Genomic DNA, 12,671 nt, shown 5'->3' with positions numbered 1-12,671 from the left:
TTTGCTAGTCTTCATCTACTCTACATTCATTTAATTTAAAGCTTTGGTGGAAAAATTTGCTCTTATTCAGTCTCCAGTTTCTGCTTACCATATTTGCCAAGCCAAAGGCAGAGTACGTGAGACAGGTCAGTGGTTAAGTCCAACTGCTATGTCAGGAGCAGCAATTCTGACCCAAGGGCTTGGTGTGGCAGAAGCATGACTAAAAACTTCACTTTGTGGAAGGTGAGGATAGGAGTCAGAAATCTGGGAAGTGGTAACTGCACTTTAACAGGGCTTAGGCACCTGGACAGTACAGGAAATGTGGAGATCATCAAGGATGCCTGTGCTCTTAGCACTTTAGCTGTTTAAAGAAGCAGAAGAAAACCGTTAGATATAAATACCAAAAGGCAGTGTGAACACAGAAGCCGAGATGACACAGAATAACATTTAACCACCTAAAATACAGAGCAGGCATGGAAGGGTATCAGATGACTCCCGCCCCCATCCAAAATGTCTCAGAATATCAGTCTGAAGCAAGAGACTTCCCAAGTTTGACCCTGTGGGCAAAACATGCACCTACTCTCACACTGGTGCAAAGCAGCAGAGAAGGAAGGGAAGACATTGAGCACTAGCCCTTCTTTTCTGCTCACAGAAACAAGAAAGCCAAGATCTAGCTGAAATAATGAGTGCTTCCTAGAGGCTCATGTCTCTTGATTTTAAGACACCTGGGAAAGTTGGTGGAACAAGTTCTTTGGAATAAGTGATGTCCAAATTCCATATTTGAGATAGGAGATCAGGTTGGACGATAAAGTGCCCAACGTGGCTCCTTACAGAAGAAATGTGCATGCATATATTCACTTAAAATACAGTAAGTGTCCCCAAGCTGATGCTCTGAGACCACTTTAAAAAAAAACCCAGAAGCATAAACAAAGAACTGTCCATAAGCAAAATACCTTCAATCATTTCCTCTGCAAAACCTCAAAAATGGAAAAAGATGGGCTTTACAATGTTTGGTTAAAAACCCCACGTTCTGCTGCACTTGAAGCAGTACTGTACATAGGAATCACTTTTAACTGCTAATCGTTGCTGCTGTAATGCTTGCAAGGTGCAGATTTTGCTACTGGAAATGTATTCTCTCTCAAGGACTCTAAATTCTGGTTGCAAAGATATCTTATATAGCATGTTTCTAGTCTATAGGCATGCACCTCTCAAGAGTAAGAGGGGTCATATTCCACATACAAATCCTGTCTCCAGGTAACTAACGGCTGGGAAGCAAAGTCTTCTCTTGTCCTACATAGCCTCCAGTGTATTTTTCCTCTCTAACAGATTACCCTTTTAATTCATAGACAGTTTCTGCCTTATTCTCTCAACAGGCCCCACACACTTCTGTCCAAAACACACCCTGACTGCTGGCTCAGCTCTGTAACAGCAGGGTGGTTGAAGGCATTTCATGGAACAAGCAGAGAGCCATGACTATAGGTCTTTATTCTCATATTAATAAAAAGTGCAAAAGCAGATGCCAATGACCACAATCTGGCACCATGATTTCTGGAGCCTCCTACCCATAAACATAGGAAAGGTTTCAGTTTTGACCACATGGCTCTCCCATATTCAGAGTACAAAAGGCATTGTCACCTCCAGACTAAGGGTCCCATGAATTCTACTAGCTTTATAGCTTCACAGCATCAGCACCACAGACACTACACAATCTCTGACCTGTGTACAGCACCAGGTTGCATGGTGGTATACTCCCAGTCCCGTGTTCCCATGGCATGGATAACATGAATCCAGGTTTAAATTACATAGGAGGAAAGGGGTTAAAGTTTAAATGACTGTTTTGTATATGAATTAATGTATGTAGCTTTGAGCCAAAATATCTATCATTAATTTTTCCACCTATTTCAGGAGCAGTAAGATACACAAAGTAAAGTTTATTTTGGTACTTGGTATACTTCACTCTCATTAAAAATAAATTAATCAGCAAATTCCTACACAGCTCAGCCTTCTTTTATGTAAATACAACCCAGCTGTAATGAATTACAAGGTGTTATTATCTCACACACACTGTATAATACTTCACACATAAGAGGTTTCTCTGCTTAGCTCAGCTTTCAACAAAAGCATCTTAAATAAACTGCAAGCAAGTTGTTTGGTCTGTATTTTCACAGAGAAGGGATACACCTCACACATAGAGGGTTTCTTTACATGACTCATTTTATAACAAGTTAAACTGAGGAAGTTCGCCTTGGAAAAAAAACAACAAAATGCCTCTTTTATACACAGAAGGTTCCCTAAGAGAAGATTAAAAAAAAAAAAAAATAGCAAGCCAGTGTTTGGGAGCCTATATTCTGCATCCCATTGCTCTTTATACAGAGAAGGGATGTCAAATATTCCCCAAAACACACAATACAAAGAAAGCAACTTCAAAGGCAAGAATAGTCACAGCCAGGCACAGTCACACTTTCACCACATTAAGGATTCACAATTTAAGGATTAATTTCACAAATCGAGGATTATTACCTTCAACTTTTGTTTAACAGTTTCATTAGGAGTAAGTCCTGACATTATACGGCTTATTTTTATCACAAGCACGCATGGCACAGAAAACACATACACATCAATTTTAGCCAGACTGACATTTATTATTGACTAGGATTTTAGACAGGGGAGAAATGAAAACTATTATTGTCACTGACCTGGAAATAGCCTGGTGAACCATCCACCTACACAGTACACCACAGCCTCAGCTGATTTAATCAGTGGAGCTCTTGCTCCCATAACTACTATGTTAGCATATGTGTTTGTCTGCACAGCCACATAAAGTGTTCACTGGGGTTGACAGGTCTTGTTAAAAAGCCCTGGACCACTGCTTTGGGGGATGGAGGATAGCATAGTCCTGTCCCATTAAGAGCCATGGACAGAAAGAGGGATGTTCTTTTCATAGAGAAATTCTTAGATCACAACTCTAAAAAGAGTATGAAATATCAGCAAGGCAGACCTAAAGACCAAATACTCTGAGGCAGCTTTTAGTGACAGCCTAGCAAAGTTTTGGACTTTATTCTCATTAAGATGGATAGAATCATAGAGGATTACTGGGGACCGTGCATTATTCTTTGCATCATCCCATCCTTGTGCAACAGAGCAGAGTTCCTAAAAAGGATTTTCACAGAAAACCCTTCAAAATCTGTTAAAGCAATTCTTAACTCCACTAAAGCTAAAATGGACCATTCCATCTTGATATCAGGCTTTTAAAATACATTAACATCTAATATGCAAAGCTCAGAGTTGCATTCACAACCAGTCAGTGAGCAGAGGAACACCATTGTGTCTCCATGTAGCAGCTCTCCAAATGAGGCAAAGGACAGAAATGTCTTCTTGAGATAACTCTAAGTCATGGTAAAATATCTGGTTTCCTAAAGACAGAAGGCAGGTCTTTCAATTTGTCAGCAAGGATCACTCAGTGCCATAAAAAGGCCAGAGGTTCTCAAACCAACTAGCATTTATTTGCGGGTGAATATTCAGAAGAGTATGGCTGTCCAGTTTGCTACTGAGGCACCACAGACAGTGTGTCTAATTAAATATTTTCTTTTCAACAGCAGATTTTCCTTCCTGACCCCACAGCCTCAGCTCAGTTCAATTTCAGGCTTGCTTCCCAAGCTGATCTGACAAATTGATAGAAATGTCAGGCGTTGGCATTCTCAGAGTCCTTCATCATTGTAAACAGGGGAAAGGGGCTTGAGGATGCTGCGGGCATTGCTCTCCACAAGCGGCCGCCAGCTCACCTCGCCAGTCAGCAGCAGGTCCTCCCCACTCAGCGCGTCCAGGTGCTGCACCTGCAAGGACAGGATGTTAGTGCAAGGTGTCCCATCACCCATCCAAGTTCCTCAAGAGCTATGTTGCTTTCCAGAAAAAAAGCAGAATAGGGAGATTTTAGCATACTTTGCCATTTGTGTGAGGTAGACCTAAAAAGATAATTTACAACTGCTTAAGCTTCATGGAAAGGCTAGGAGGTAAGTATCTGCAGATCCACTGGAGTTAACTGCTTAAGGTTTTCTACTAACACCTTAGCTAACGCTTCTTCTGAAAGTTTGGCAACAGGACAAAGAAGAGCCATGCAAAGCTAACATGAGTCATTTTATCTTCCCGGCAGTCACACTGTTAGTACCATCATCTGCATGGAGTGCTCTCATAAAAGTGGTTTTGCACAGACCAAGGCGTTTTGCTACAGAAAAAAAGCCTGACCAGCAGGGAACACCTGAGTTTTATAATATAAAAGCACATGAGCTGGAGCAGATGGACATGGAATGAACACTCATTCTCACAATACAAGAAATATTTGGGATCAAATGAAATTTTAAGGTGCAACATAAGCAAAATAAATTAAAAAAACCACCTTGTCACACAACTTAGGGTTAAAAAAAAAAGTCCATCAAGGGTCAGTAAAAGACAAAAACACCACCTCTGGCTCAGGAAGTCTGTGAACAGATTGCTAGGAGAGTTGACCAGGGAAATAGTACACATGCTTGCCCTGTTACTATATTCTTCTCTGGTATCCACTAATAGCCACTGTTAAAGACAGGATCAGCAAGAAATTGTGGGAAAGACCTTGTACACAATGCTTACTGGAAACAAAAGATAATTTCACAAGGAGTTTCTCAACAGAGTAAGGAATACACCAATGGCCACAGAGGGTCAGACCAAAGAGCCACCTAAGCACAATAACCTGTTTCTGACAATCATCAGCAGCAGATTCCCCAGGAGGAGTTAAGTACAATGCATGCATACAATGTTATTGTCCTTGTTTATTTTCCCGCCCTCTCAAAATTTGTTAGTTCGGGAATTTTGAGCCTGAAGTGGTTGTTGTGGATTTAATAGCCCTGGACAGATTTCTCTTCCATAATCCTTGCCAGTGGCTTTGGAACTCGCGTGCAATTGCGGCATCCCAAACAACCTGTGGCAACATTATGTCCCCATGCTCTTTTATCAATGAGCAGCCTTTCCTTGCTCACCTTTCATATGCCTTCAAGATTTCTCAGAGCTGTCTCATAATCTTTTCTCAGCTGTTTTTCAGGCAGGGAATCCCACTCATTGCTATTAAAGGAGTTGTTTCATGTCATCCTTACCGCTCTTCTCTGAGCCTTCTTCAGTTCAGTTTTTATCTTTCTTGATGGTTGGAACCCAAACCATACACATTTTTCAAGATCACAAGGGTACCATGGATTTAAAAAGTGGCATGACAACACTATTTTATTCTCTATTCCTTCCCTGGTAGTTCTGAGCATTTGTTTTTCTTTTTTTTTTAAACACTAGAGTGCTGAGCCGACATTTTGATAATACAATTATAATCTCAAGGACTCATTCCTGTGTGGTAACAGACACTTTAGAGCTCATCAATATACATGTAAAGCTGGGACCGTTTTTCTGAAGTGCACCACTTTAGAGTTGTCTGCAGGAATGACTTGTCTTCACAGAAGCTGTGCTGATTCTTCCCCTATGTGCCCCATTTATCTGTGTGATCACTGTTTCCCTACTCAACTGCTGATAGCTTCTGTCCTATCCTTTGCTTGAATATATAGAAGTGCAACAAATTCCCCACTTGGCAGCAAATTGTCCCAAATAACATATTTTTTGTATGTGTTTGCTCCCTGCCAACCTTCCGTTTTAAACTTTCCTACAACCTCACTGATGTTAAGCATCAGCAACCTTAAGCATTAAATTGTCTGACCCCCCTGAAAAGCCTTCTAGCATTCCAAAAGCATCCTCAGTCCCTTACAAAGTTCAGCCCTTTACTTCCCATACCATTTTCTCAGACACACACTGAAATACTGTCTCTCCAAATCTCTATCTGGTCTTGAATATAGCATTGGAAACATTACAGAGAATGCTGTTGTGGAGGTTCTGGTCTTCAGTTCCTTGTCCAACAGCCTACACTCTTCCTCCAGAACCTCTCTAACCCCTTTTCTGCCTTTGGTATCTACCTGGACTATATCCTACCAAGATTTCCTAGAAAACTGGTTCACAAACCTCCTAAGGGTTGAGAGGACAAACAATACTTGGCATTGTTTCCTCCAGGTAATAACTGAAACAGAAATAATTCTGGAAAACAAAACCTTTTACTTCTTTCCCACAAAGATCATCAGAGGACTTTCAAGCTCTGCATGCTGTTTCATTATGAAGAGGATCCCAACTCCGCAACATCAATTATAATTCTACAACAAGTTGCAGCCCAATTCTGGCACATTTTGTCAAGCCCCTCCATAGCATAGGTCCAGAAAAAGATGAGCAGGATTGCGTTCAATGTTCCATGAATTTCTCTGCAGCCATTTTTCATCAAACTACAATAAATATCAGCCAGTTTTTATATTTTTACCTTTTTCTCCTTAGAAATAATCACTGAATATAAAAATCAGTTATGAGAACTGAGCTACATAGTATGCAAGCAATAAAAATAAATATTTAATATTCTAAACAAGAGAATGAAGAGAAGTCACACTATGAGCTGTAACATACCTGTTTACGCACATATTCTACGAGTAATTCCAGATGCCGAGGGTCCTCACAGTTCCTATTAAAAAGGTTTCTCCAAAGAGCTGCTGCCAGGACATGATCATCAGACAAAATTCCCTAAAGGAAGTATAAAGGGAGATTAAAAACTGCATGTGAAGGGGGTCTGAACACAAGACAACCACATTACTCTACTTGGCAACTGACAATATTAGCTGTCTCAAAGTCCACAGCTGCTATGGACTGTACATATGAAAAGGCATCAACATCACTCTTTCCTAGAACAGAAAAACAAATCTGGTCTTAAATTAATTTACAGAACAGCTTGTAACAAATATTCCAGCAAGTTAATTTTGAAAAAAAAAAAAAGGGTCAGGGTATTCCTAATGTAGGAGCCAATAATTGCATTTCTATGTCACAAAATCTTTACCATAAAAATTTTGGCCTTACAGAGAAGACAGCAACACCTCACAGAATTGTGGGAAGCCCATGACACTTGGAAAAGAAAAATTAAAGTATATTTAATACAATGTTGCAGAAATGTAGTCAGGACTTTGCTATTTTGCTTTGCTTTTTCTATTTTTCATTCTAAATGAAAAAGAGAGAACTCGTCATCAAGAACTATCTAGATTTTTCCAGTTAAATCTAATACTAAATTTGGCTTATATAAGAATCACATCCATGAGTGCTTTTCATCTAAATTCTCTCCCACTTTTATTGTCTTTTTAGATTACGTGGTATTATCACCATAGTCTCATAACTCCTGCCTTCTGCTGACACATTTGCCAAAGGCAAGAGAGGACTTCAAAATATTCAGTTACAAATAAAAAAGGTCCACATTTGTTTTTAATTTAACTAGACATATTGTCTCTAAAAAGAGTGTCAACAGAAAGAGAAAAGAAAAAAAAAAAAAGACAGACATAGGCAGACACATCCTGGCTATACTTAAAACTAGACTAAAGACTTGCATGCATAACACTGTTCACAAGTCTATGAAGTTTACATTTACAAGATATTAATAATGCAAATCACCGTGAAAAAAAATAGTATCACCATGTGAATAAGAAGAGCATCTGAAGAGGAACACCCACTGGAGAAAAAAAACAACTGCTAAAAGAGATGATGTAGTTGTATTTTCTTCTTGAAAGTCCTGCAGACACTTGTGCACAGTGGCGCTTTTGCATCCCCATATTATTAAATACTTCCTATAAATAGCCTTTCACATAGACTCCCTATAAACACTCTCTTTGCTTTCAAAGTATAGAGGAGTACAATGGGATTCAGAGGGAGGATTTACTGATAGTCAAGCAGTGACAGTGAAGCAGTACAAAGAACTTCCCTCCTTCCATGTCCCATGGTTTAAATCAATATGCTGTGTGCTTTCTTTTTTCTTAAAAGCACTTTAATTCAAGGCATAAGATGATTGCAATAACTAAGAAGCCTGCTTCCATAATGTAACATTTCTCCAAAGATATGTACAGCAAATGCTTTACCCATCTGGAGTACTCTGTGTTCATGAATTAGATGGTCTACTTGTTCTTGCACATTCCCTGAAAAAATCCATCTTACCTCATCATATCCAAATAGAGCTGCATAGAAATTTTCTACCATACTTCTCAGATCTTCCTTTAGAACAACAGAATTAATCTGAAAAATAAACCAGAAAACCATCTGTATAGGCTCTAAAGAGGAGGTGATGAGAAAATATTATCAGTTTCACTTAGAGTAGGCAAAGAAGAAACAATGCCTTGACCCACATAGGTTAGGACTTGGCTGTAAGTAACCATGTCAGTGCAGTCAAACATTTTAAAACAACATGAGATACAGTTCCACTCATTCTGTACACAAATGAAAGTCACTGTTACTCAGAATATATGAATGGCAGAAAAATCCACCCAACAGTGCTGACATATAGCTACAAGAGTGGAGAAAAAATGCAGCTGGGGAAGAGTGCAGGCCAGGCTGTCCTTTCAGTGGCAGCATAGGCTAAGATAATGAAGACTCCTCTGTATTTTAACTATTAAGCAGGTTTTCCAGACCTTGATTCATTCACTCAGGTCTTTCAGAAACTCAGAGGTTTTTCAACTTTTTTTCTAAAGTGTGGACTCCAGAATCGGACTTGCTATTACAGTAAAAGTAATGTAATGCTAAAGACACAGGCACCATCCCTACTGCTACTCCTTAATTACTTGTCAGTATTGACTTTCTCATTCAGGAATCACATGAATTCTGTTTCTACAGCATCGCACTAGAAGCTCAGACTTACTAGTTTTTGACTATGACTACATTTCTTTCAGAGTTTGTGATGATCCAGCTACTTCCCCCTATGCTGTAAGTGTGACTCAGTCCAAGTTCCACACCAACTTTTAACTAAATTTAACAGTTGCTTAAGTATTTGCTGGTTTGGCCTAAGCCACTCACTGACTTGCAGAACTGACCCCATATGAGCTTAAGACAGAACCAAAAGACATCAACTGCTAGGTCCAGAGTAATGGCTGAAATACCTTGTGTGCATCTCCCTCATATAAACTGTCTATTCCTTTTGCCTGTACTTTTTACTTCTATCAACAAAATTATTTAATGAACAGTTCCTCTCCTGAGGGCTAAGCTACACTTCAATTAGTAAAGCTTCTTCTTTGTATTGGCCCTCATGATAGATCTAAGAGATACTAAGCATTTTTCTACAGATCTTGCATACAACTTAAGTATAAATGACAAGAATAATTATCTTCATACCTGCATACTAGCAGAACACTTATGTATGAGACTGCAACTTGGAGACGGGTTTTACAAAAAAGAAATTGCAAACAGGAATATAGGGTAGGACATCAGTTCTGCTACAGAATAAGCACTGCTGTCTTTGATGTACAGCTTATCACACTTATGACTGTGTGAACCACATGTCCTAAATACTGTCTTAGTATCCTTAAGAGTACTCACCTTGGTAATTACGCAACAGCTTTTCTATCAAAATATGAATTAATTTTTGCCATGCTAGCAAATTTCCAGTTCAAATAGTCTTCCATTAAACCACTATCTTTTTTCATCTGTTGATTTTTATAGAAATGCACATAGTGCAAACACAAGGAAAATTCCTTTTATGTCAGTTACTCATATTTTTCCATTAATATAAACTATTAAATTTCATGCAGATATTTTATAGGCTATCAAGATTTGGAGACTGGTTATTACTGAATGTTTAAAAAAAGAACTAAACATAAGAAATCAGAGGGTTAAATGATGACTGCAACTTCTGTAATGACTTAATTAAATTTTTATTGAGTACATAAACTATGATGTCATTTCTACCCAACCACGCTCAAACTTTCTATGCATGTCAGAGATCGTGGTTTTTCTCAATAGAACATACTTCTAAATAAGCTGCACTTCTACAGCTCTAATAAGGGGGAGCAGGTCTCATGTAACACACTCAATAAATTATCCTTCCATTTTAAACAAACAAATTCCATGAGTTATTATATATTTGCCACGCACTTTTTATGACATAATAAAAATGTTACCTCAAGGATTACTTAACACATACTACAAATGTTACAGCAGGCAACTGCAAGGGGCAAAGAAAACAAATAGTCCCATTACAGAGACAAGTCCTGGACTATACATCCCTAGGGAAGCAGCTTTCTATACTAAAAACAAAGAGCAGCAGCTTTAAGTTAGCAAGAAATAGATTGATGAAGGAGATAACCAAGTTAAACAAACATGGCAATAAATACATCTTAAAAGACAAACAGTTTAAAATATAAAATATGACATTGGGGATGAAGCAGTATCTTAGGTGATAAAATTACATTTAAAGGAATATTGCAGTTTCTGAAGCATACAACCAGCACTGGTTAAGTACAAACATTGTAGAAAAAAATCCTTCTTTATAAAACAAGAAAAATGAGTAAATCGAAATCAGCATTTGTTGGAAACTCTTCCTCTTTTTAAGCTTGTACACGTTCTTACCACTGGCAAGTTTCATGATCTGGTTGGTCATGATTCTGCTGACTCTTCCACAGTTTGTTATTAAGAAGAAAAACTGCTAGACAATTCCAAGTGAGCAACTGCTAATAACAAGAAAAAAATTAGTAACATCTGGACCTCTTCTAGAGACTTAGCTCCTTTGCCTTCTTTGGAACAACCCATTGCGGAGCTGTCACCAGAATAAATGTAGATACTATCACCTAAGCTGACACACAGAACTATCTTAGTTCAAGACAAGGAATGCATTTTTGGTACATCTCTCACATTTAAAAGACCCTTAAAAAAAGGAAATGTACAGCTAACCCATCTTCCTACTACATGTCACAACTTTTCATTGAAAGACTCCATGATCCCACATTCTGCCTGCAAGATAACTACAGCATACAACTACTGCATTTTCATTATTATATTGCAGTAAGAAACCTTATCTTCGGCTTCAGTGAGTTCAACATGCATCATTCAACAGCCAACTGCTGAGGCTTACTGCTGTATCAGACAATTCATAATATCAAGTCTCAGTTAAGGTTTTGTATTCTAACAAATTTTCTAGGAAAGTAAGAGCACACTGCTTTATTGTATATGCTGGACATGTATAAAAATATCTTATGTATGGGCACAGTTTTTAAAGTGAAAGCTGCTATAGGATTAGTCGATATTAATGCCTTTTGTTGGATCAAGAGCATTCTTTCGTAATGAATCTCCACCTCATCCCCACTTACCATGCTTTGCTTTACACTGCAGAGAAGTCTCAGCATGCACAAACTGGAAAATGTGCTCTAATGCACTCTATCTGCTAAGAGGCACTCAGCCCATCGGATCAGCTGAGAACCAGTGCAAGGTAAAGATCATCCCCATGGAGCAGGGATGCTGGATCATCAACTGTTTCACTCAACAAATGTGTTCCTGTCAGACCACACTAAATGTTAGCAAAGACATAACTGTGATGTCCACAGGCTACACTATTTGAAAGCACTTTAACAGGAGTTTCTTTCTGTTACGGCTTTTGCCAGCATGTGTTGCACCCTTAAGCTACTTTAACACATTAATCCACCCATAGACTATAAAGCCAGAAGGGACACTTCTAACTGCACCTTGTACAAGCGCTAGTCATTGAATTTCATGCAGCAATTCCTCTCTTTAGACCATAAGTTATGGTTGAACTAGATTTTTTTATGAAGAGATTTCAGCTAGAAGAAATCATTAGATCATAGAACCTGACCCTCTGCATATCACAGACCATTACATTTCACTGAGTTCCCTCTGTACTAAGCTCAGTAAGTTGTGTTTGGCTAAAGCATATCACCCTCACAGTTGAACATGTGTATCTCATTTCATATTTGAATTTTCTGGCTTGAGTTTCCACCCCCTCATTCTCATTCTACCATTCCTGGTAGAATAAAAAGGCTCTTCTGTACAATGTATTTGCTCCTCTACCTGTACATAGTAGATGTGTCAGCATAGTCATCTTTTCAAACTAAGATTAGGCTCCTCAAGGTAATGTTTACACTAGGTGCACTGACATACTACATAATAAGCGCACTCCTGAAGTAGTCAAAGTTGTAATAGCAAAGTAGTGTTTTATGCTGATACAGGAAAAAATTAATCTATGTCTTACACAGGTATGAGTACACTTCTGTTATGATTGAGTCTACTCTGGGGACTTCTGTTAGCCACACTGCCATAAACATCAGTTGACTCCTATTGCCACTTTTGATTACTGGAGCATTCAATATCAGCAGAAGTTCCTGAAGGAGATACAGGACAAATCTTTCATGATAAAAAAGGTCACTCCTCAAACATTTAGGCTTTTTTATGCACCTTCTCTCAAGTTGCATTTGGAAAGAATAACTTATAATATATAGTTTACCTTAGTTATAAATAATATATAACCACATATAGTTATATATGGGCTTTTAAAGTGTTTGCTGCCCTTTTAATAAATGCATATGACATTAAATGGGAAAACCTGCATACAGCCCTTTTATTTCCTCCAATAACATAACTATTACTTGTAGGACAGTAATTTTGAAAATGACTGAGATTGTCGTTAGGATCAAAAATAAAACAGATTAAAAATCTCTCTATAGCAAGGGGCCAAAATAGGCAATGTCACATAGTTACAAAATGACAAAGATATTGCACAAAATTATTTTTCCAATCTTCATTATCTGAGCCTTTTATTAACCACTCTGTTACTTTGT

At 38.4% G+C, this 12,671-nt stretch overlaps 1 protein-coding gene across 3 annotated transcripts in view; it reads right to left on the bottom strand.

The window, feature by feature from the left end:
- Positions 1-2,694: 2,694 nt before the first annotated feature.
- LOC104841982 (ubiquinol-cytochrome-c reductase complex assembly factor 1) overlaps positions 2,695-12,671 on the bottom strand; it is a 49,184-nt gene continuing 39,207 nt past the window's right edge. For 2 of the 3 annotated variants that reach the window (XM_010584033.1, XM_010584035.1), the window contains 3 exons: positions 8,053-8,130; positions 6,490-6,603; positions 2,695-3,812 (listed from right to left, as the gene is read on the bottom strand). In XM_010584033.1, the coding sequence (XP_010582335.1) occupies positions 3,678-3,812; positions 6,490-6,603; positions 8,053-8,130 (327 nt within the window). In that variant the 3' untranslated portion in view covers positions 2,695-3,677. Of the gene's footprint in view, positions 3,813-6,489; positions 6,604-6,933; positions 8,131-12,671 lie in introns of those variants that run through there. The other variant, XR_775417.1, reaches the window with a different exon arrangement.

This window comes from Haliaeetus leucocephalus, unplaced genomic scaffold (assembly GCF_000737465.1).
Source record: "Haliaeetus leucocephalus isolate CR32 unplaced genomic scaffold, Haliaeetus_leucocephalus-4.0 Scaffold933, whole genome shotgun sequence".
NCBI classification, from domain to species: Eukaryota; Metazoa; Chordata; class Aves; order Accipitriformes; family Accipitridae; genus Haliaeetus; species Haliaeetus leucocephalus.
Note: the sequence above shows the minus strand (reverse complement) of the source record. Positions and strands in the feature narration are given on the sequence as shown.